Here is a 24,378-nt window from a genome sequence, read left to right on the forward strand (position 1 = left end):
ATTAGCCAGTAGCATCCCAACGTGTCACACAGGTAACATTACTTAAGAGACAGACTAGACACTTACTTTCTTGGTTGTTGCTAAAAAATCTGTCAGTGTCACTCACTGTCTGTCGTTCACTCGCTCACTGTCTCGCAGCTCGCTCACCTTCAATTATCTCGCCAGGCAGACAGACAGTCATCACTCACCACCATGCTGCTGCTCTCTCGGAATCAAGTTACCGCGGACGCGGCGTCAGATGACTTCCTGCCTGACCTGCCTTTCGTTTCAAAATAAAAGCGATCCCGTGTTTTTCATGCTTTTCCATGCAGATTGTTTTATATAAAAAAAAAAAAAAAAAAAATCCTCTGAAATATTAGGGGAGGTCCGGACCTCCCCGTCCTCATAGCTAGTTACGGCCATGGGTAGCCCTATGAGGAGTGGGATTTCAAAAGCCCAATGGTGTTACTGTAGAAGGAAAACCCGGAAGCTGACGTCCCCCCCGGAGCGGCGGTGTCAGTGTTTATAAGGGAGAGACTTTGCCTCTGCTGGATCTGTGTTTGCAGGTGGGAATCGGACTCGTGCAGCATGAGATCTTTACTGTTAATGTGCTCGCTGGCACTAGGCTGCCTGGCCCAGACGCCCCATCCCTGCAGTAAGTAACAGAGAGTGGATGGATGACGACGTGTTGATCAATAGGATTTTCAATTGATTTGCCATATTTGCATTGCTCTTATGTCATCCTGCTAGTATTCAAGAATAGGTGATGATGATGATGATGATGATGATGATGATGATGATGATAGCTGTGGTGTATTATTTCCTATTGTGTATAACTCACTTATAAAACTCACTCTGTGAGTCTCAATGAAAACACATCTTCCTTCTTCATACAGAAAGTCCTCCTCTGCTGACGGGAGCCTTCTCTGTGGTGAGTGTTTGTTTGCTTATCTTTTTCAAAGTAATTATGGTGTTTAGGGGAGCACAATTAACCACACCAGTAAGCATAATGACTAAGCATCAGCAAGAGCAGTAGTAGATCCAGAGTGACAGAAGTACTCAAATGGTTCTTCTCGTTCTTCTCCCAGTTCACCCAGAATGAGAAGCTGTTGGCCTTTGCCAAGTATGTGTATGATGGGATGGATGAGCGGATCCGCCTGCAAGAGCTGGGAACCTACCAGAACCAGTCCTTCACCTATGATGCTCTTCTGCTCTACAGAGAGGTGACCCAAGCAATGACATTATAGCCCAAATCATTCATTTCACATTGTGGTTGTATTCAGGGATGTATTACAGAACGGGCCTACCGGGCCAGAACCTCTTCGCAGGGCCAACGCTTCTCTTGCCTCCTCAAATTCTTTTACAAGATATTATGGTTTGGGGAGTGGTTCCTTGATGATCACAAATCTCAGGGCTAGTAATGATATGAGAAGCAAAGTCCAGAAAGTTGTGCCAGCAGACTAACGTTTCGACACACAAAGTGTCTTCAAAAGACACTTTGTGTGTCGAAACGTTAGTCTGCTTGCACTTATTAAATTGCCTTAACTTTGACCGTGTGCTCCAGATTGTTTCTTTCTCATGTGTTCACTCAGTCCCCTTTTCTGAGAAGCACCGGTTGGGCGCAGTTCGTCAGCTGAAGCGCGGTTTTCCCTCCTGTTCCAGAAAGTTGTCTTGTAACTGACAGGACTCATAGTCACACAACGCACATGGCTGTTACAACATAAATGGTTAAAAAGCAGACGTGAAAGTACTGAATGCTTAACATGCTGGGAAACTCAACCACAGTGACTAGCATTTGGAATTATTCACTTTCCACCTCTGCTCCTGATTATTTGTTTATTAAAAGGAATTGAGTTAAAAGGATTACACACTTTAACCTGAAATTGAAACTCAATAATCCTTTCAAGAATAAAAACGATTATTGAGTTTCAATTTCACGTTAAAGTGTGTACAGTCAGTGCCTTCAGAAAGTACTCCACCCCCCTGACTTTCTATGTATAAATGACAAATGTAAAAACAATGTTGAACAAATCTGTGGAGACAGCAAAACGAGCACTAAACATGTTTCCCCATCAATGTCATCCACCAGGCTGTCATGTACGAGATTGATGATGTAAACCATAAATGCAAAAAAAGGCCTCTGACCACAGACTTCCAGCCCATTGGGGTCCCAAAGGACGCCTCTCTGCTGAACCAGGTAGTAATTGGCAGCTCCTCCGGACCTGGAGAGGGGCTCCTGGTCAACAACTGGGTGGGAGATGTGCCTAATATAGGTGAGAACATAAGGAATGGCTGCGGCTTTTCATTTTGGCCTTGTTCATGGACCATGGAGGTAATCGAGCTGTCTGAGGAGGTGTGGGTGAGAGGCGTGAGCGAGGTGTTTGGGGCAGTGGTGGCCCAATGGTTAGAGGAGCGAGCTTGTGACCGGAAGGTCGTCGGTTCAATCCCCAGGACCGGCAGGATAAATCTGGCTGGGGAAAGTGAAAAGGCAGCGCTTGCCCCTCCCTCATTACCACCACTGAGATGCCCTTGAGCAAGGCCCTTAACCCCAACTGCTCCAGTGGAGCTGATCAGTGGCCAACAGATCAGACTGTGGTTGTACTGGTCAGCTTCCAGGTATGAATGTGTGTGTGAATTTGAACAGGACGCTCCTGAAAAAGAGAGCATTGCTCTCAGTGAGACTCCCCCTGTATAAATGAAGATAAAAAAAAAAAAAGTGTGGCTCTGCTCCTGAAACTTGTTTGATAAACTTAAATGAGTTCTCATTTCTGTCCCTCCAGGAAAGTACATGATGACGGTCACTGAATTCGGATGCATTCCTGTCAGCAATGTGTACCACACCAAAGATTATGGATGGGTGCAGACAAGGTGCGTAGGTCTACATTCAGATCAACAGTGTAAAAAGGACTTAAGTATTTTTATCAATGGCATTGGTGCCGAGACACATCATATCACATACATACCACTCTACATGTACAGTAGTTGCTTTCTGCACATTTCCTTTTGCTTGTGTGGGATTATTGTTCAAAATTTCTATACTGGGCAAATGCATTCTGCAGGAGAAAACGCCACCGTACACCGTAAAGTCACATTAGAATGTATTTAAGGGACCTCTGATAAATCTTCCCAACAAGAAAGGTCAGATTAGAACATGAAAAATTATGTTATTATCAAACGTGTTTGCCAGTGAGACAATATGCATGTAGTCCAAGTGAGTAAAGGGGTGACTACTTTTGCAAACTACTGTAGGTTTTACTGTTATTAGAATGTCATACTGTCCCATAAACTTCCTAGAGGCTACGTCCACTCCACTCTTTTAGAAAAGAGTACTTTGCTTATATTTGACACCAAAAATCCAGAATACATTAATTTGGAATCCCTTTTGTCACACGAGAGAATGTGGAAAAAGTTAAGAGGTAAAAATCACCATGTAAAATTGTAAAAGCTTGGAGGTCGTAAAAAAACACACCTTTAATTCCTTTTGTAATAAACGCATCCTTGTTGTCCTGTTCACCAGCTTCGTCGACAACGTCGTCGGGATGACAGACCCCCAGCTGCTCAACCCGCCAGACTTCTGCAAGACAGAAATAATGGCTGAAGGAGACGAACCAGCTAGCTTCTTCAGCTTGTTCCTGAACAAGCACTGAGGGCCTCCTAACCACCATCTCAACTGTTGAAAATATTTTCGATATTTCCCAATAATCATCTTGGGGTTACAATGATTTTTCTTTTTTCAAATACATTAGAGTTAGCCCTGCTGTAAAAATGTGTCATCCTATGCATCTCTGACAAACTTTGGATTTACACATGTCCAAAATAAAAGAGATTTAATGGAAAAGTATGGAATTTGATTTGAGTATTTTCCAGGTCTGGAAAAGTATGGGGTAAGGAAAAGAGAGTATGGAAAAAGTATGTTTCCAGACTATTGTCTATAGAAACATATAGCAAAATGGTACCGCATCGTAATATGCAGAATTAGAATGCACATTTTCAAATATGGTCTGAGAAATCTACCGAGAAGTCTGAACATTTGAGTATGGAAAAGTATAGAGTTTTGAAATGGAAAATATGTAGGAACCTGTTCATAGCAAGCCTATATCATAGGAAATAAATTATTTGTGGCTTCACAAAAAAAAATCTGTTACAGCTGTTAGGAAAATTCAAATAAACTCAATTTAAAAAGTGGGTTTCAACCAATAGAGGGCAGCCTCTATTAATGAAAGTACCGTATGTAGAATTCAAATATTTTGCACTGAAAGTTTTTACCTGAATCCATGAACAACACTATTAAATTCCCATATTGGTTTTCAGCTGACAAAAGTGATTTTAGGGTTTAGTTACTCTTTATGATGGGTTTGCAGGAGAAAGAGTTAGTAGTAGCTAGTGTGCAGGAGGATTCATGTAACGTTCAGGTGTGCCAGTCAGGTGACTGCACTCACACACCTCCAGATCTTATGACCGTGATGTCACTGATGGAGCAATTAGCCCATGTGATCAACCTCATTCCACCGCCATCCAGTACTGGCTTTCTTGCTTCCTTTGTGAATACAAACAATATTCTTCACCTCTGACAACTGTACTAGAGTCCACACCTGGTCCACATAGTTCACTTGCCTTTGGGTTTGGATCAACTTTTCCAAACCTGGTGAATTAAAACATACTGTATTTCAGGTTAGTACATATTTTAGGTCAGTATGTCTTGAGGCTGTAACATTTTTAGAAGTGCAATTTTCCCATTACCTAACATTCAACAGAGTGAAACATCGTAGTGTATTGTATTGGGGTGGCTGTGGAGGTAGAGTAGGTTGTCCACCAATCAGAAGGTTGGTGGTTCAATCACCGGCTCCTCCAGTCTGCATGTCGAAGTGTCCTTGGGCAAGACACTTAACCCTCAAGATGTTTCCAACTCTGACCTTGCACAAATTCAGTCGAATGGCCCAACAGGCCCATATAGGGCAGGCCTGCCTTTCACCTGATTGATTATATATGGCCTCTCGTGATGTGAGCCATATAACAACAGGTAGGCCTATGAGGAGCCAGATAAGAACAGGTAGCCCTATGAGGAGTGGGATTTCAAAAGCCCAATGGTGTTACTGTAGAAGGAAAACCCGGAAGCTGACATCCCCCCCCGGAGCGGCGGTGTCAGTGTTTATAAGGGAGAGACTTTGCCTCTGCTGGATCTGTTGCAGGTGGGAATCGGACTCGTGCAGCATGAGATCTTTACTGGTAATGTGCTCGCTGGCACTAGGCTGCCTGGCCCAGACGCCCCATCCCTGCAGTAAGTAACAGAGAGTGGATGGATGACGACGTGTTGATCAATAGGATTTTCAATTGATTTGCCATATTTGCATTGCTCTTATGTCATCCTGCTAGTATTCAAGAATAGGTGATGATGATGATGATGATGATAGCTGTGATGTATTATTTCCTATTGTGTATAACTCGCTTATAAAACTCACTCTGTGAGTCTCAATGAAATCACATCTTCCTTCTTCATACAGAAAGTCCTCCTCTGCTGACGGGAGCCTTCTCTGTGGTGAGTGTTTGTTTGCTTATCTTTTTCAAAGTAATTATGATGTTTAGGGGAGCACAATTAACCACAACAGTAAGCATAATGACTAAGCATCAGCAAGAGCAGTAGTAGATCCAGAGTGACAGAAGTACTCAAACCAAACGGTTCTTCTCGTTCTTCTCCCAGTCCACCCAGAATGAGAAGCTGTGGGCCTATGTCAAGTGTGTGTATGACGGGATGGGAGAGCGGGTCCGCCTGCAAGAGCTGGGAACCCAGCAGAACCAGTCCTTCACCTATGATGCTCTTCTGCTCTTCAGAGAGGTGACCCAAGCAATGACATTATAGCCCAAATCATTCATTTCACATTGAACCAGAACCTCTTCGCAGGGCCAATGCTTCTCTTGCCTCCTCAAATTCTTTTACAAGATATTATGGTTTGGGGAGTGGTTCCTTGATGATCACAAATCTCAGGCTAGTAATGATATGAGAAGCAAAGTCCAGAAAGTTGTGCAAAAGTGTCTTCTTCAGAGTCAAAAAAGGTTTTTGACTCTGAAGAAGATACTTTGTGTGTCGAAACGTTAGTCTGCTTGCACTTATTAAATTGCCTTAACTTTGACCGTGTGCTCCAGATTGTTTCTTTCTCATGTGTTCACTCAGTCCCCTTTTCTGAGAAGCACCGGTTGGGCGCAGTTCGTCAGCTGAAGCGCGGTTTTCCCTCCTGTTCCAGAAAGTTGTCTTGTAACTGACAGGACTCATAGTCACACAACGCACACGGCTGTTACAACATAAATGGTTAAAAAGCAGACGTGAAAGTACTGAATGCTTAACATGCTGGGAAACTCAACCACAGTGACTAGCATTTGGAATTATTCACTTTCCACCTCTGCTCCTGATTATTTGTTTATTAAAAGGAATTGAGTTAAAAGGATTACACACTTTAACCTGAAATTGAAACTCAATAATCCTTTAAGGAATAAAAACGATTATTGAGTTTCAATTTCATGTTAAAGTGTGTACAGTCAGTGCCTTCAGAAAGTACTCCACCCCCCTGACTTTCTATGTATAAATGACAAATGTAAAAACAATGTTGAACAAATCTGTGGAGACAGCAAAACGAGCACTAAACATGTTTCCCCATCAATGTCATCCACCAGGCTGTCATGTACGAGATTGATGATGTAAACCATAAATGCAAAAAAAGGCCTCTGACCACAGACTTCCAGCCCATTGGGGTCCCAAAGGACGCCTCTCTGCTGAACCAGGTAGTAATTGGCAGCTCCTCTGGACCTGGAGAGGGGCTCCTGGTCAACATCTGGGTGGGAGATCTGCCTAATATAGGTGAGAACATAAGGAACGGCTGCAGCTTTTCATTTTGGCATTGTTCATGGGCCATGGAGGTAATCGAGCTGTCTGAGGAGGTGTGGGTGAGAGGCGTGCGTGAGGTGTTTGGGGCAGTGGTGGCCCAATGGTTAGAGGAGCGAGCTTGTGACCGGAAGGTCGTCGGTTCAATCCCCAGGACCGGCAGGATAAATCTGGTCGGGGAAAGTGAAAAGGCAGCGCTTGCCCCTCCCTCATTACCACCACTGAGATGCCCTTGAGCAAGGCCCTTAACCCCAACTGCTCCAGTGGAGCTGATCAGTGGTCAGCCGATCAGACTATGGTTGTACTGGTCAGCTTCCAGGTATGAATGCGTGTGTGAATGTGAACAGGGCGCTCCTGAAAAAGAGAGCATTGCTCTCAGTGAGACTCCCCCTGTATAAATAAAGATAAAAAAAATTAAAAAAAGTGTGGCTCTGCTCCTGAAACTTGTTTGATAAACGTAAATGAGTTCCCATTTCTGTCCCTCCAGGAAAGTACATGAAGACGGTCACTGAATTCGGATGCATTCCTGTCAGCACTGTGCACCACACCAAAGATTATGGATGGGTGCAGACAAGGTGCGTAGGTCTACATTCAGATCAACAGTGTAAAAAGGACTTAAGTATTTTTATCAATGGCATTGGTGCTATTGATAAAAATACACATCATATCATATACATACCACTCTACATGTACAGTAGTTGCTTTCTGCACATTTCCTTGTGCTTGTGTGGGATTATAGTTCAAAATTTCTATACTGGGCAAATGCATTCGGCAGGAGAAAACGCCACCGTACACCATAAAGTCACATTAGAATGTATTTAAGGGACCTCGTGTAAAGCTTCCCAACAAGAAAGGTCAGATTAGAAGATGAAAAATTATGTTATTATGAAATGTGTTTGCCAGTGAGACAATATGCATGTAGTCCAAGTGAGTAAAGGGGTGACTAGTTTTGCAAACTACTGTAGGTTTTACTGTTATTGGAATGTCATACTGTCCCATAAACTTCCTAGAGGCTACGTCCACTCCACTCTTTTAGAAAAGAGTACTTTGCTTATATTTGACACCAAAAATCCAGAATACATTAATTTTGAATCCCTTTTGTCACACGAGAGAATGTGGAAAAAGTTAAGAGGTAAAAATCACCATGTAAAATTTTAAAAGCTCGGAGGTCGTAAAAAAACACACCTTTAATTCCTTTTGTAATAAACGCATCCTTGTTGTCCTGTTCACCAGCTTCTTCGACAACGTCATCGGGATTTCAGACCCCCAGCTGCTCAACCCTCCAGACTTCTGCAAGACAGAAATAATGGATGAAGGAGACGAACCAGCTAGCTTCTTCAGCTTGTTCCTGAACAAGCCCTGAGGGCCTCCTAACCACCATCTCAACTGTTGCAAATATTTTTGATATTTCCCAATAATCATCTTGGGGTTACAATGATTTTTCTTTTTTCAAATACATTAGAGTTAGCCCTGCTGTAAAAATGTGTCATCCTATGCATCTCTGACAAACTTTGGATTTACACATGTCCAAAATAAAAGAGATTTAATGGAAAAGTATGGAATTTGATTTGAGTATTTTCCAGGTCTGGAAAAGTATGGGGTAAGGAAAAGAGAGTATGGAAAAAGTATGTTTTCAGACTATTGTCTATAGAAACATATAGCAAAATGGTACCGCATCGTAATATGCAGAATTAGAATGCACATTTTCAAATATGGTCTGAGAAATCTACCGAGAAGTCTGAACATTTGAGTATGGAAAAGTATAGAGTTTTGAAATGGAAAATATGTAGGAACCTGTTCATAGCAAGCCTATATCATAGGAAATAAATTATTTGTGGCTTCACAAAAAAAAATCTGTTACAGCTGTTAGGAAAATTCAAATAAACTCAATTTAAAAAGTGGGTTTCAACCAATAGAGGGCAGCCTCTATGAATGAAAGTACCGTATGTAGAATTCAAATATTTTGCACTGAAAATTTTTACCTGAATCCATGAACAACACTACTAAATTCCCATATTGGTTTTCAGCTGACAAAAGTGATTTTAGGGTTTAGTTACCGGTACTCTTTATGATGCGTTTGCAGGAGAAAGAGTTAGTAGTAGCTAGTGTGCAGGAGGATTCATGTAATGTTCAGGTGCTCCAGTCAGGTGACTGCACTCACACACCTCCAGATCTTATGACCGTGATGTCACTGATGGAGCAATTAGCCCATGTGATCAACCTCATTCCACCGCCATCCAGTACTGGCTTTCTTGCTTCCTTTGTGAATACAAACAACATTCTTCACCTCTGACCACTGTACTAGAGTCCACACCTGGTCCACATAGTTCACTTGCCTTTGGGTTTGGGTCAACTTTTCCAAACCTGGTGAATTAAAACATACTGTATTTCAGGTTAGTACATATTTTAGGTCAGTATGTCTTGAGGCTGTAACATTTTTAGAAGTGCAATTTTCCCATTACCTAACATTCAAAAGAGTGAAACATCGTAGTGTATTGTATTGGGGTGGCTGTGGCTGTGGCTCAGGAGGTAGAGTAGGTTGTCCACCAATCAGAAGGTCGGTGGTTCGATCCCCGGCTCCTCCAGTCCGCATGTCGAAGTGTCCTTGGGCAAGACACTGAACACCAAATTTCTCCCGATGGCTGCGCAAGCACCCTGCGTGGCAGCTTGCCGCCCTTGGTGTATGAATGGGTGAATGCAGGCACATTGTAAAGCGCTATATAAATGCAGTCCATTTACCATTACACTATACATTCTACCGAATCCGTGCTGTCCCACAACAACAAAAACACATTTAAATATAATTTAAGTATACAAATCTTAGATGTTTATAAGAAAAACATTTATTTCAAGATGTTTCCAACTCTGACTTTGCACAAATTCGGTCGAATGGCCCAACAGGCCCATATAGGGCAGGCCTGCCTTTCACCTGATTGATTATATATGGCCTCTCGTGATGTGAGCCATATAACAACAGGTAGGCCTATGAGGAGCCAGATAAGAACAGGTAGTCCTAGAGGAGCCAGATAAGAACAGGTAGCCCTATGAGGAGTGGGATTTCAAAAGCCCAATGGTGTTACTGTAGAAGGAAAACCCGGAAGCTGACGTCCCCCCCGGAGCGGCGGTGTCAGTGTTTATAAGGGAGAGACTTTGCCTCTGCTGGATCTGTTGCAGGTGGGAATCGGACTCGTGCAGCATGAGATCTTTACTGTTAGTGTGCTCGCTGGCACTAGGCTGCCTGGCCCAGACGCCCCATCCCTGCAGTAAGTAACAGAGAGTGGATGGATGACGACGTGTTGATCAATAGGATTTTCAATTGATTTGCCATATTTGCATTGCTCTTATGTCATCCTGCTAGTATTCAAGAATAGGTGATGATGATGATGATGATGATGATGATGATGATGATGATGATGATGATGATGATGATGATGATGATAGCTGTGGTGTATTATTTCCTATTGTGTATAACTCACTTATAAAACTCACTCTGTGAGTCTCAATGAAAACACATCTTCCTTCTTCATACAGAAAGTCCTCCTCTGCTGACGGGAGCCTTCTCTGTGGTGAGTGTTTGTTTGCTTATCTTTTTCAAAGTAATTATGGTGTTTAGGGGAGCACAATTAACCACACCAGTAAGCATAATGACTAAGCATCAGCAAGAGCAGTAGTAGATCCAGAGTGACAGAAGTACTCAAATGGTTCTTCTCGTTCTTCTCCCAGTTCACCCAGAATGAGAAGCTGTGGGCCTTTGCCAAGTATGTGTATGATGGGATGGATGAGCGGATCCGCCTGCAAGAGCTGGGAACCCAGCAGAACCAGTCCTTCACCTATGATGCTCTTCTGCTCTACAGAGAGGTGACCCAAGCAATGACATTATAGCCCAAATCATTCAATCAATCATTTCACATTGTGGTTGTATTCAGGGATGTATTACAGAACGGGCCTACCGGGCCAGAACCTCTTCGCAGGGCCAACGCTTCTCTTGCCTCCTCAAATTCTTTTACAATATATTATGGTTTGGGGAGTGGTTCCTTGATGATCACAAATCTCAGGGCTAGTAATGATATGAGAAGCAAAGTCCAGAAAGTTGAAGACACTTTGTGTGTCGAAACGTTAGTCTGCTTGCACTTATTAAATTGCCTTAACTTTGACCGTGTGCTCCAGATTGTTTCTTTCTCATGTGTTCACTCAGTCCCCTTTTCTGAGAAGCACCGGTTGGGCAGTTCGTCAGCTGAAGCGCGGTTTTCCCTCCTGTTCCAGAAAGTTGTCTTGTAACTGACAGGACTCATAGTCACACAACGCACACGGCTGTTACAACATAAATGGTTAAAAAGCAGACGTGAAAGTACTGAATGCTTAACATGCTGGGAAACTCAACCACAGTGACTAGCATTTGGAATTATTCACTTTCCACCTCTGCTCCTGATTATTTGTTTATTAAAAGGAATTGAGTTAAAAGGATTACACACTTTAACCTGAAATTGAAACTCAATAATCCTTTTAAGAATAAAAACGATTATTGAGTTTCAATTTCACGTTAAAGTGTGTACAGTCAGTGCCTTCAGAAAGTACTCCACCCCCCTGACTTTCTACGTATAAATGACAAATGTAAAAACAATGTTGAACAAATCTGTGGAGACAGCAAAACGAGCACTAAACATGTTTCCCCATCAATGTCATCCACCAGGCTGTCATGTACGAGATTGATGATGTAAACCATAAATGCAAAAAAAGGCCTCTGACCACAGACTTCCAGCCCATGGGGGTCCCACAGGACGCCTCTCTGCTGAACCAGGTAGTAATTGGCAGCTCCTCCGGACCTGGAGAGGGGCTCCTGGTCAACAACTGGGTGGGAGATGTGCCTAATATAGGTGAGAACATAAGGAATGGCTGCGGCTTTTCATTTTGGCCTTGTTCATGGACCATGGAGGTAATCGAGCTGTCTGAGGAGGTGTGGGTGAGAGGCGTGCGTGAGGTGTTTGGGGCAGTGGTGGCCCAATGGTTAGAGGAGCGAGTTTGGGACCCGGTAGGTCGTCGGTTCAATCCCCAGGACCGGCAGGATAAATCTGCCTGGGGAAAAGGGGAAAGGCAGCGCTTGCCCCTCCCTCATTACCACCACTGAGATGCCCTTGAGCAAGGCCCTTAACGCCAACTGCTCCAGTGGAGCTGATCAGTGGCCAGCAGGTCAGACTATGGTTGTACTGGTCAGCTTCCAGGTATGAATGCTTGTGTGAATTTGAACAGGACGCTCCTGAAAAAGAGAGCATTGCTCTCAGTGAGACTCCCCCTGTATAAATAAAGATAAAAATAAATAAAAGTGTGGCTCTGCTCCTGAAACTTGTTTGATAAACGTAAATGAGTTCCCATTTCTGTCCCTCCAGGAAAGTACATGATGACGGTCACTGAATTCGGATGCATTCCTGTCAGCAATGTGTACCACACCAAAGATTATGGATGGGTGCAGACAAGGTGCGTAGGTCTACATTCAGATCAACAGTGTAAAAAGGACTTAAGTATTTTTATCAATGGCATTGGTGCCGAGACACATCATATCACATACATACCACTCTACATGTACAGTAGTTGCTTTCTGCACATTTCCTTGTGCTTGTGTGGGATTATAGTTCAGAATTTCTATACTGGGCAAATGCATTCTGCAGGAGAAAACGCCACCGTACACCGTAAAGTCACATTAGAATGTATTTAAGGGACCTCTGATAAATCTTCCCAACAAGAAAGGTCAGATTAGAACATGAAAAATTATGTTATTATCAAACGTGTTTGCCAGTGAGACAATATGCATGTAGTCCAAGTGAGTAAAGGGGTGACTAGTTTTGCAAACTACTGTAGGTTTTACTGTTATTGGAATGTCATACTGTCCCATAAACTTCCTAGAGGCTACGTCCACTCCACTCTTTTAGAAAAGAGTACTTTGCTTATATTTGACACCAAAAATCCAGAATACATTAATTTTGAATCCCTTTTGTCACACGAGAGAATGTGGAAAAAGTTAAGAGGTAAAAATCACCATGTAAAATTGTAAAAGCTTGGAGGTTGTAAAAAAACACACCTTTAATTCCTTTTGTAATAAACGCATCCTTGTTGTCCTGTTCACCAGCTTCGTCGACAACGTCGTCGGGATGACAGACCCCCAGCTGCTCAACCCGCCAGACTTCTGCAAGACAGAAATAATGGCTGAAGGAGACGAACCAGCTAGCTTCTTCAGCTTGTTCCTGAACAAGCACTGAGGGCCTCCTAACCACCATCTCAACTGTTGCAAATATTTTCGATATTTCCCAATAATCATCTTGGGGTTACAATGATTTTTCTTTTTCAAATACATTAGAGTTAGCCCTGCTGTAAAGATGTGTCATCCTATGCATCCCTGACAAACTTTGGATTTATACATGTCCAAAATAAAAGAGATTTAATGGAAAAGTATCAAATTTGATTTGAGTATTTTCCAGGTCTGGAAAAGTATGGGGTAAGAAAAAGAGAGTATGGAAAAAGTATGTTTCCAGACTATTGTCTATAGAAACATATAGCAAAATGGTACCGCATCGTAATATGCAGAATTAGAATGCACATTTTCAAATATGGTCTGAGAAATCTACCGAGAAGTCTGAACATTTGAAATGGAAAATATGTAGGAACCTGTTCATAGCAAGCCTATATCATAGGAAATAAATTATTTGTGGCTTCACAAAAAAAAACTTACAACTGTTAGGAAAATTCAAATAAACTCAATTTAAAAAGTGGGTTTCAACCAATAGAGGGCAGCCTCTATGAATGAAAGTACCGTATGTAGAATTAAAATATTTTGCACTGAAGATTTTTACCTGAATCCATGAATAACACTACTAAATTCCCATATTGGTTTTCAGCTGACAAAAGTGATTTTAGGGTTTAGTTACTCTTTATGATGCGTTTGCAGGAGAAAGAGTTAGTAGTAGCTAGTAGTGTGCAGGAGGATTCATGTAATGTTCAGGTGTGCCAGTCAGGTGACTGCAGTCACACACCTCCAGATCTTATGACTGTGATGTCACTGGTGAAGCAATTAGCCCATGTGATCAACCCCATTCCACCGGAATCCAGTACTGGTTTTCTGCCTTCCTTTGTGAATACAAACAACATTCGTCACCTCTGACCCACTGTACCAGAGCGTCAAGTTCACACAGTTCACTTGCATTTGGATTTGAACCAACTTTTACAAGCCTGGTGAATTAAAAGATTGTGTATTTCAGGTTAGTAGCCTCATTTTTTAGGTCAATATGTCTTGAGGCTGTAATATTGATAGAAGTGCAATTTTCCTTCTCATTTACCGTAGTGTTCAACCAGCTTCTCCATGAAACATTGTAGAGGTTTTCAAAGTGGGAGGTGGGCCTCCCCAGGGGGACTCCAAACCGTTTCAGCGGAGGCTCAGTGAATAGAAGTGCAAAAATATTACATTACTTATCACCAGTTACATTAGTTATCAAATAACATAGAATAGCCTAAATGTGTGGTTTGATTAAAGAGATAGTTCATTAAGAGATTTTGGAGATTTTGTGTGTGTGTTTTTTCCCACTTTCCCAGAGGCAGAAACAAATAAATACCTTCAAAGATCAGACAGATCTTTTTAATGTATTTGGTGTAGCCTGAAATATGTCAAACGGCAATATCAGGCTATTTTGTCTCAATCGTTGACTATCTTTGGGGTCAAATAACATACTCATGATCCCATAGGCATCCAAGAATTTTGTGAAACTAAGCAAGAAAACTAAGGGGAGGCACCTTTTTCCAAGCTTTGCACCAAGGGGAGGCCCATAGTCTCAGACTTTGAAAACCCCTAGCCCCTAGGCAGCTCAATTTCAGCTGATTGATTATGGCCTCTTGTGATGCGAGCCAGATAACAACAGGTACTGTAAGCCTATGAGGAGTCGGATTTCAAAAGGCTGGTGTTGGAAGGAAAACACGGAAGCTGACGTTGCCCCGGAGCCTGTGTCAGTGTTTATAAGGAAGTGACCTGGCAGATCTGTGCTGCAGTTTGTGAACAGCAGGAGCGTGGACGCGTGCAGCATGAGAGCTTTACTGTTAATGTGCTCACTGGCACTCGGCTGCCTGGCCCAGAAGCCCCATCAATGCAGTAAGTATCATAACAGAGAGAGGATGGATGTGTTTAGTATTCAACAATAGGTGATGATAGCCGTGATATTATTTCCCATTGTTTATGTCTATGGGTCTTATTCACTGCCGCTTTACTGTTGCATTTACTGACCAGTTTACAATTAAAACGATTCCTTCTCCATACAGGAAGTCCTCCTCTGCTGACCGGAGCCCTCACTGTGGTGAGTGTTTTTTTCTTCTTTCTTATTTTTTTTCTTTGTCAAAGTAATTATGATGTTATGAGCACAATTAATCAGCCTAAACAATGACTAGTGTAGTAGTAGATACAGATACAGTGACAGAGTTACAGTTTTTTCGCATTTCATTAACCAGATTACCACAGTAGCCTATTACAGCAGTGTTAAGCAGTGAGGGGGGGGCTTTTGTAAAGAACAAATACCATTTCAAATAAGAAAAGTCCCCACAACGGGCCTTTTTCCACAGCTGCCATTTTGTGTCTAAAAAGGCAGGGTAAACACAAGTGCAACCAACTCACTAATTAGGGCCCCAGCGCTGGAACACCTAAATGGACTGGAAGTTGGAAACCCTAATTAATGTTTTGGTACACCTGTGTTACTTCCTGCCTTTTAGGCACAAAATGGCTGCTGTGAAAAAGGGCCTACTAACTGTACTCAAACCAAACGTTTCTCTCCCAGTCCACGCAGAATGAGAAGCTGTGGGCCTATGCCAAGTATATGTATGATGGGATGGGAGAGAGGATCCGCCTGCATGAGCTGGGAACGTACCAGAACACGTCCTTCACCTATGATGCTCTTCTGCTCTACAGAGAGGTGACTGACCAAAGCCATGAAATGCACATTAGAGCCCAAATCATTCATTTCAGAGTGTGGTGTGCCTGATCAGAGGTGGACATTTCACTGAAATATTCATATTCAAGTAGAAAATCTGAAAATTACTAGTTCCCTAAAAACAAGCCCGGATCCAGATGAACGCACAGTTAGAGGCCATCTGACGAAGCACATCAACTTACGCGTTTCTGACGGACTGACCTGAATCAGAGTCCCACGCAAGAATGTTGTGTAAACTTATTAAAAAAATATATTTATATAAATTAATGGGTACGGGCACGGGTAAAACTAATTCCCCATTTACACCTGTTTTTTAATTGTGACCTGTAACTGGATAAGCTATCTGGATGTTATCTGGATAAAGAAAAATGCATGCTAATGCAAGGTGTAAATGCACCGTGATCCGGATGTGATCAGATCTTCCTGACCACATCTGGAGGTAGTCTGGCTCACTTTTGTGTTGAGATCTTTTATACCCCATTTACAGGCCCGTAGCAGGGTTTGAGAAATACCGAGGTCATTTTAGCACGGCGTGGGGGGCCAGGGGGGGCTGTTATCCCCCCGGATAATTGTTTTTGTCCATCTTAAAGTAAAATGGTTCAATCTGGTGCACTTTGAGAGCAAAATTAAGAGGCTAGATCTATAAAGAACTACAGACATCATGTTAGATTAATATCCTCCTTACTGTGCTGTTGCTTTAAAATGATACAAAAAATAAATGTCTCCCCATATAATATAATTTATATTCTGCATACAGGTCACATGGCAGAATACTGCTCAATTAAATACAATTGCCCATCTACACAAACATCACAGGGGAGTTACTTACCGATTCACTTCAATAGAACTGTCCCCAAAGTCTAGCCCTAATCTAGCCTCAATGCAAAATCTGAATGTTGTGAGTTATCTCTCTTCCTTCTATAGCACACAGAGAGGAAGCAAATTGTTGCATTTCTGATCAACTGTCAAATTAAAACATCAATGACAGATGAATAGATCTGGGGGCCGGGGCTATTTAAAAAAAAAAAAAAAACTACCAAACTACCAAACTACGGGCCTGCCCATTTACACCTGGTTTTTAAATGCGACCAGATAACTTATCCAGATACAGGTCACATTTAAAAACTAGGTGTAAATGAGTTGCACACATGTGCCCTGCAAAAACAAAAACATAAAAAGCATATCAGCAAGGAATTCATGCTGGTCTATGCTGTTTGTTTGTTTGTTTGTTTGTTTTCTAGCAGGGTGGGCAGGCAGCGGGTGAGAACAAATATATTGTAGGTTCCTACAGTATGTAATGTATTTGTGTTGTGCTCATCACTGCTTCATCAGAGAGTTGTGTGTGTGTGTGTGTGTGTGTGTGTGTGCGTGTGCGTGTGTGTGTGTGTGTGTGTGTGTGTGTGTGTGTGTGTGTGTGTGTGTGTGTGTGTCTCTGTGTGTGTGTGTGTGTGTGTGTGTGTGTGTGTGTGTGTGTGTGTGTGTGTGTGTGTGTGTGTGTGTGTGTGTGTGTGTGTGTGTGTGTGTGTGTGTGTGTGTTGGTAGTGGAATGCGGAAAAGTCAGTCAGCCTGGTTAGGCAGAGGGGAGAGTGTATAAAATGAACATTTAAAACTCAGCCGCGGAGTCGAGGTGTTTGATTGGAGCAGGACACAACGTCAGCCTTCCATACTTAGCCTCTCAGCGGCTAATAAACCTTTGTAATTGACTGTGTCAAGACTTTGTTTAATCACAGGTGACGGGTCGGGGCACAGATCTTATAGTCTCAAGTATCCCCAAATTATTTTATGAGATATTATTATTTGGTTATAGTTAGAGTGAGTCCTTGATAATCACAAATCTCAAGCTAGTAACTCTTATGGGAAGTAAAGTCCAGAAACACTGTGCTTTATTGTCACTGACAGGAGTCATATAGTCACAACTCACACAACTCTTACAACATACAGGGTTAAAAAGCAGAAGTGAAAGTACAGGCATTTAAAAATGCTTAAAAATGCTTATGGGAAAGTCAATCACAGTAACTAGCAGTTATTACTTCACCCCTACTCCTGATCGTTGAGTTTTTCAATGTTGGAACAAATCTGAGTCAGACAGCAGAATGAGCGCTAAACATTTTTCCCATGAATGTCATCCACCAGGCTGTCGTGTACGAGATTGATGATGTAAACCGCAAATGCAAAAAAAGCCCTCTGATCACAGACTTCCAGCCCATGGGGGTCCCAAAGAACGCCTCTCTGCTGGGCCAGGTAGTCCTGGGCAGCTCCTCTGGACCTGGGCAGGGGCTCCTGGTCAACACCTGGACGGGAGAACTGCCCAATAACACAGGTGAGAGCAGGGAATGGCTGCAGTTTTTCATTTTGGCCTTCTTCATAACACTTCTGCCACTTACTAACTCAAATGAGTCAGCTAGGCCTATATAAGGGCTAAAAGCTACACTTGGCAATTTCAAGGCAGCAAGAGATATAGGCTAACTACAAAATTTGAATTTGACCAGTCAGAAGTCATGTAACGTCAAGTGTGTGAGTCCAGCTTTCTCTGTACGGAGCGCTGCTCACTGCTAACCTGACGCTGCCACATGGTTTGTTTCACAGATCCATCTGGGAACTCGATCTTTGAGACCGATTAAAAAGGGCAAGCACTTTCAAAAAGTACTTGGCAGGTGATTGGATGAAACATCTGTCTATCACCATATATCACTTCACGAGCTAACTTGAGCGACTTAGGACCGCCTCTTACTTCCTTGGAGGCTGATTGGTCCAAACCAATAGATTGGAGCGTGGCAAGTTGGATTTGTTGTGTGATCGTGATCTTGTTCTCGTGCAAATCCAGCTGCCTCGCAGGGTTAGCTCACTGCTGCTTATTAGGAGACAGATTGTATTTCACTCTTCCGTGTAGTTCAGTTTTCTTCACTTTGGCGAAGACGCGTCCGTACGTGACACTAGCATTTTATTTGGGCCAATAGGGTGAATCTGTGGGATCTCAATTAGGCAGGTGGATGTACAGTAAGTGGACAAAAGTTGATTCTAGAAGTGGAGAGAGAGGAGAAGGGTGATGTGGTCTTTCTGTTTTCTATCTATCTAGCTGTTTGTCTCCCATCTCTGTCCCTCCAGGAAAGTACATGATGACCGTCACTGAATTCGGATGCATTCCTGTCAGCACTATGTACCAGACTGACCATTTCGGATGGGTGCAGGCAAGGTGTGTAGGTCTACATTCAGATCAACAGTGTATAAAGGACTTGGCATTGGTGCAGAGACACATCATATCATATACATATCACTCTACAGTAGTTGCTTTCTGCACATTTTCATAATTAGTTCAAAAGGTGTGTGTGTGTGTGTGTGTGTGTGTGTGTGTGTGTGTGTGTGTGTGTGTGTGTGTGTGTGTGTGTGTGTGTGTGTGTGTGTGTGTGTGTGTGTGTGTGTGTGTGTGTGTGTGTGTGTGTGTGTGTGTGTGTGTGTGTGTGTGTGTGTGTGTGTGTGTGTGTGTGTGTGTGTGAGACCTGCTGGCTGCTGTGGGTAGTGCTATGACTAATGACTAATGACATTTTCCATAATGACCTAATTAAATATGAATGCTGTCAGGCCAATATCACTATATATATATATATATATATATATATATATATATATATATATATATATATATATATATATATATATATATATATATAGTCCCCTTAATTCCTTTTGTAATAAATGCACCCTTTGTCCTCCTGTTCACTAGCATGTTCAACAATGTCATCGGGATTTCGGACCCCCAGCAGCTCATCCCTCCAGACTTCTGTCAGACAGAAATAATGACTAAAGGAGAGGAACCAGCTAGCTTCCTCAGCTTGTTCCAGCACTGAAGCAGAGGAACCAGCTAGCTTCCTCAGCTTGTTCCAGCACTGAAGCAGAGGAACCAGCTAGCTTCCTCAGCTTGTTCCAGCACTGAAGCAGAGGAACCAGCTAGCTTCCTCAGCTTGTTCCAGCACTGAAGCAGAGGAACCAGCTAGCTTCCTCAGCTTGTTCCTGAACAAGCACTGAGGGCCTCCTAACCACCATCTCAACTGTCGCAACTATTTTTGACATTTCCCAATAATCATCTTGGTGTTACATTGATTTTGCTTTGAGGACTGCAAAAAAGGCAGCTTTTTGTCAAATACATTAGATTTAGAGCTGCTGTAAAGATGTATCATTCTGTACTGTATTCATCTCTGACCAACTTTGACTGGATTCACATGTGTCCAAAATACAATAGATTTCATAGCAAGCCGATACTAAACTACTAGGAAATATCTGTGGCTTCAAAAGAAGAAACATATTGTTTGAGCCCCTCTTTGATTAGATGTGCATGAGTTGTCTGATAGTCTCAAATGCAGCTTTTCAGGGTTCGTTTTCTGATCCGATTCCCACACAAAATTTGCATAATATCAGACTGGAGTATTGGCCTTGGTAGAAGTCTGTGCTCTCTGAGTGCACCTCTAGTTGTATTGTGTTTTATAGTTTTCTTTTTGCTATTTTGATTGTACATCACTTTGGTCAACTGTGTTGCTTTTAAATGTGCTTTATAAATAAATTTGAATTAGATTGGATTTGTATAAGGAAAGTGTGTAAACAGCTGTGTAACATAATATACACGGGTAGATCAAATTAACTTAAGTACAAAGGTGAAAATGTGTACTTTTGTTGTTGAACGAAATATATAGGTGAGTGGGAACTGTGTAAACACTGCAACTTTCTTTCTCTCTCTCTCTCTCTGTCTATGTCTCTCACCAATAGACGTTTTTTTTTACATTTTTCTAGCATCTGTCTCACTCTCATTGATGTCCGTCTTCTGTCATAACAGCTGTAATAATAATCACACTGTGTTTCTGAGTAAAGGCTGTTGTGTTATCAGCGGTTGATACACTGATATCATCATTATGAGGGTGAGGGAGGAGAAATGTTGCTGCCGTGTCTTTCAAATTGACTGCAAACTGCTGGAAACACATCGGCTGGCAGAGAAACACAGCAGCACCCTCTACAGGCAGATCCATGGAAATAAACAGCATGGACAGACTGCAAAGAGATCTAGAGCAACAGACAGGCTGCTGTCAGAACTGGAGTCAGTCCATACTGGCTGCTAGTATAGACCGGTCCCATACAGAGATTTGTGTTTTGAGGTTGGCGGCCGCATCGATTCGTGACACAACCGACTGACGCAAATGCCTAAACAACTTCCAATGTCAGTCAAAGTTGAGCTGTGGAGGTCAGGGCTGGCTGACCTGGCCCCTAGCTGCTGGTAATGGTGTTAGAGCGGGACTCGACCCGGGCCAGCCCGCACGCTCAGACGACTCTGTCGCGTTAGCTTTGAGTTGTTTCTGTAGTCTTTCCTCTGTCTGTCTGCTGCCTTTCAAAACTTCCTTCAACTTTCAAAAGTTTTCTCAGAGCTTTTCAATCTTTACTCTGGATGTTCGCTTCATCATGGTAGCTTGTTGTTTGATGTTGCAGTGCTGGGCCAGTTCTAGTACAATGGTGAACCCAACATGTCGTGTTGTCCACCCCGCCCATTTCCTGCCTGAGCTGATTGCAATGCATCTCTCCCGGGTTTTGAATTGTCATGACCAGGGATTGAGGTAAATTCGAAAATAAACTAGAGTCACACTTCAGGAGTGTGGACCTCTTTCCAGATTCACATTTCAGAAGCCGAATCAGAATCATTATGATAAAATGGAGCTCAGTCAATTTGTGAGGATGAACCAGTGTAGCCAATTGGGCTTGGGCACATGATGTCATGTTTCTGTACCAGCCTCAGGTCCACACTTGCATTTGGATTTGGATCAACTTTTATCAACCTGGTGAATTGAAAGATTCTGCACATTTATATATCGATATTGACTTCTTTAAATGAAAAGGTAGTGTATTTTAGGTTAATATGGATTTAGGGTCAGTAGCTATGTCTTGAGGCTCTAAAATCTATAGAGTAAATGTCCCTTTCAATTACCTAGAGTCAACAGGCGTCTCCATGAAACATTATACTAGCTTATATAGGACAGTTCCCGTTTTCACCTGATTTCTTATATGGCCTTTCAAAACTTCCTTCAACTTTCAAAGGTTTTCTCAGAGCTTTTCAATCTTTACTCTGGATGTTCGCTTCATCATGGTAGCTTGTTGTTTGATGTTGCAGTGCTGGGCCAGTTCTCTTATCATGATGTGAGTCAGATCCATGGGTGGAGTTAATGGGGGGCCAGGCAAAACGAAAAATCTTTTTTTTTGCCTGATTTTGCTTTGAGGAGTGCAAAAAAGGCAGCTATTGAGAAACCATTGTTGTTGTTGTTGTTTGTCAAAGACATTAGGTTTTAGCCCTGCTGTAAAGATGTGTCACCCTATATGCATCTGTGACAAACTTTGACTGTATTTACACAACACATGTCCAAAATACAATAAATTTCATCGCAAGCTTATGAAATATTTGTGGCTTAATCTTTTTATAGCTTTTTCATCCTGTAACTTTATAGCTTTTTTGTGCATGCACCAAGGTGATCGTTCAAAAAGATCAAACGGAAACTAAAGCTAAACTAACTTAACATCACATAACTTAACTTAAACCAATGCAACCTATTAATAAACAGTATAGATATCACTAGTTCCTCTACAGCAGGGGTGCCCAATAAATCAGGATCTCGGGCCATCAATAGGCTAGCTCGCCAAATAAATCCAAAATTTATTTTTTATGCATAAACTAAATCCCACTCATGTATATCTACAGTAGGCTATTTAACATTATAACATTAAATAATGTTACATACCGATAATAAAATATAATATAATATAATATAATATAATATAATATAATATAATATAATATAATTAATATAATATAATATAATATAATATAATATAATATAATATAATATAATATAATATAATATAATATAATATAATAGGGTTAAAATGTGCTAAATATGTATTTGGGGGGGTCAAGGGGAAAAGAAGTAGGCTATCTCAAATCATCATTAGCTATAAAACTACAGGCTATAGATTGACACAAGCTGCTTGGTCACAGGCTCAGCAATGCACTGTGAAGGACAAAGGATTAGCTACAAAGTCCTGCCTTCACCTCATTCAAACAAAGCCGCCACAACCCCCACATTATTTAACCGTCTGTACTACAATGGGCGGGCGTTAGGTGAGTTCAAAGGTGTGACGTCACCTGCGCTATATAAAAAGCTGTTCAGTCGTTCTGCCTCCCTTTAGACCGCGGCCCAGCTGTGATCACCCAAGAGAGGTTTTCTGCAGAAATTCCAGGAGGACAATAGACCAGGAGGACTAGGCCTCTGAGGTTTCTTTGTGCTCCGATCCAGTCGACAACAACTACTGAGCACAAGCAAGGACAACTTTGGAAACGTAAAGACTCCAAGTAAGGCGGAATCATCATTCATCCAGTTGCTCATTTAGTTGTCTGACATAGAACTGCTCTTCTGTGGATACCCCTCTCTGTGATTTAACTTTGGCTCCAGTGGGTAAGTGCTTAGGCTGTGTTATTTGTGTTATTTGTGTCTTTCTTAAAAAAAAAAAAAAAAAAAAAAAAAAAAAACTAACCTTGTACCACTAACCTAAACTTGTACCACTGTTCCTTCAGAAGTTGTAGTTGTCATAGACTGTGCTCCATAGTTGATTGCTCTATTGCTGACAAAAAATGTGTTATTGTAAGTCGCTTTGGATAAAAGCGTCTGCCAAATGACGTAATGTAATGTAATGTCATGGCAGAATTAAATTAGCCTTATTGTTAGATAAGACGTGTAGTGCATACTTATCATATATTATTATGGAATATATATTCTACAAGCATCGAGGACGATAGTGGTGATCTTATCGAGTAGCCTATTATACGAGTTGATAAGGGAATAGATAGAGAATAGACGGATCTGCTAATGTGTGCACAACTCTGTCTCTCGATCATCTCCTTATTAGATTTGAGATGATCCCAAATTCTATCATGTCCAACAACTCAAGAAAACCAAGGCCGTCCAAGCATTGGTTTGACATGACCCTCGGCCTTTGTTCTCTCTCTCGACTGACTCTCACACACACACTTCCTGCTTCAGCATGCGCACCAAGAGATTTCCATCCTCCATTCATATTGTAAAAGGCTTATGAAATAGTTGTACTTGGTCAAACCAAACGATTCAGCGATAATCAGAATCAGGAGAGCCCATAGCCTATAACATTTGACTTCCACCACAACTTTTTTTGATCAGAATCGCTTTTATTGCCACATTATGCAAGATTACACAGGCTACAAGGAATTTGTCTTAATGCATTCATTGAATCCTCTGCTATTCAAGAACTCACAAGTCTTCAACCTTTAGATTGTTAATCTTTGTATTATACCTTCAAACCTATGTATGATTATCTCAATCAATTTTAAGCAACATACCATTCGATTTTGAACAATTTACTGAAGAGTTTGAATTTGAAATACAATTGTATATGAATGATTTAACCCTGCTGTATCTACAGAGCTGCTTGGTGGGAGCCTGGGAGGACAGACTTCTGGCGTAGGATAGGAGGAACATTGTCGAAATGGATGCTTCAGAAGAGGTGAGA

At 41.9% G+C, this 24,378-nt stretch overlaps 4 protein-coding genes across 4 annotated transcripts; all 4 read left to right on the forward strand.

Annotated features, from left to right (window-relative positions):
• Positions 1 to 400: 400 nt before the first annotated feature.
• LOC310771944 (ependymin-like) lies at positions 401 to 3,626 on the forward strand (the record flags this gene model as incomplete). Its single annotated transcript, XM_083664438.1, has 6 exons — positions 401 to 404; positions 876 to 910; positions 1,068 to 1,202; positions 2,069 to 2,252; positions 2,760 to 2,847; positions 3,497 to 3,626. The coding sequence occupies 6 exons, from the start codon at positions 401 to 403 to the stop codon at positions 3,624 to 3,626; spliced, it is 576 nt and encodes a 191-aa protein (XP_083520564.1).
• Positions 3,627 to 5,208: 1,582 nt separating this feature from the next.
• Positions 5,209 to 8,216, forward strand: LOC310771941 (ependymin-like; the record flags this gene model as incomplete). Its single annotated transcript, XM_083664435.1, has 6 exons — positions 5,209 to 5,257; positions 5,481 to 5,515; positions 5,678 to 5,812; positions 6,646 to 6,829; positions 7,341 to 7,428; positions 8,087 to 8,216. The coding sequence occupies 6 exons, from the start codon at positions 5,209 to 5,211 to the stop codon at positions 8,214 to 8,216; spliced, it is 621 nt and encodes a 206-aa protein (XP_083520561.1).
• A 1,833-nt stretch (positions 8,217 to 10,049) lies between these two features.
• On the forward strand, positions 10,050 to 13,104 carry LOC310771942 (ependymin-like; the record flags this gene model as incomplete). The annotated part of the gene is made up of 6 exons (XM_083664436.1): positions 10,050 to 10,116; positions 10,385 to 10,419; positions 10,577 to 10,711; positions 11,544 to 11,727; positions 12,238 to 12,325; positions 12,975 to 13,104. 6 exons carry the CDS (start codon positions 10,050 to 10,052, stop codon positions 13,102 to 13,104), a joined length of 639 nt encoding a protein of 212 aa, XP_083520562.1.
• Positions 13,105 to 14,861: 1,757 nt separating this feature from the next.
• Positions 14,862 to 20,381, forward strand: LOC310771943 (ependymin-like). Its single transcript, XM_083664437.1, has 6 exons — positions 14,862 to 14,981; positions 15,149 to 15,183; positions 15,658 to 15,792; positions 17,944 to 18,130; positions 18,916 to 19,003; positions 19,532 to 20,381. Exons 1-6 carry the CDS (start codon positions 14,915 to 14,917, stop codon positions 19,653 to 19,655), a joined length of 636 nt encoding a protein of 211 aa, XP_083520563.1. The 5' UTR covers positions 14,862 to 14,914; the 3' UTR covers positions 19,656 to 20,381.
• Positions 20,382 to 24,378: the final 3,997 nt, after the last annotated feature.

The sequence above is a fragment of the Poromitra crassiceps genome (genome assembly GCF_964638095.1).
Source record: "Poromitra crassiceps genome assembly, contig: HAP1_SCAFFOLD_1551, whole genome shotgun sequence".
NCBI classification, from domain to species: domain Eukaryota; kingdom Metazoa; phylum Chordata; class Actinopteri; order Beryciformes; family Melamphaidae; genus Poromitra; species Poromitra crassiceps.

Excerpts from the sequence above, each read along its gene's own strand:
- LOC310771943 (XM_083664437.1), top strand. The coding sequence starts at position 14,915 with ATGAGAGCTTTACTGTTAATGTGCTCACTGGCACTCGGCTGCCTGGCC. Across the intron at positions 14,982-15,148 it reads CCAGAAGCCCCATCAATGCA|GAAGTCCTCCTCTGCTGACC; the intron begins GTAAGTATCATA and ends TTCTCCATACAG. Across the intron at positions 15,184-15,657 it reads TGACCGGAGCCCTCACTGTG|TCCACGCAGAATGAGAAGCT; the intron begins GTGAGTGTTTTT and ends TTTCTCTCCCAG.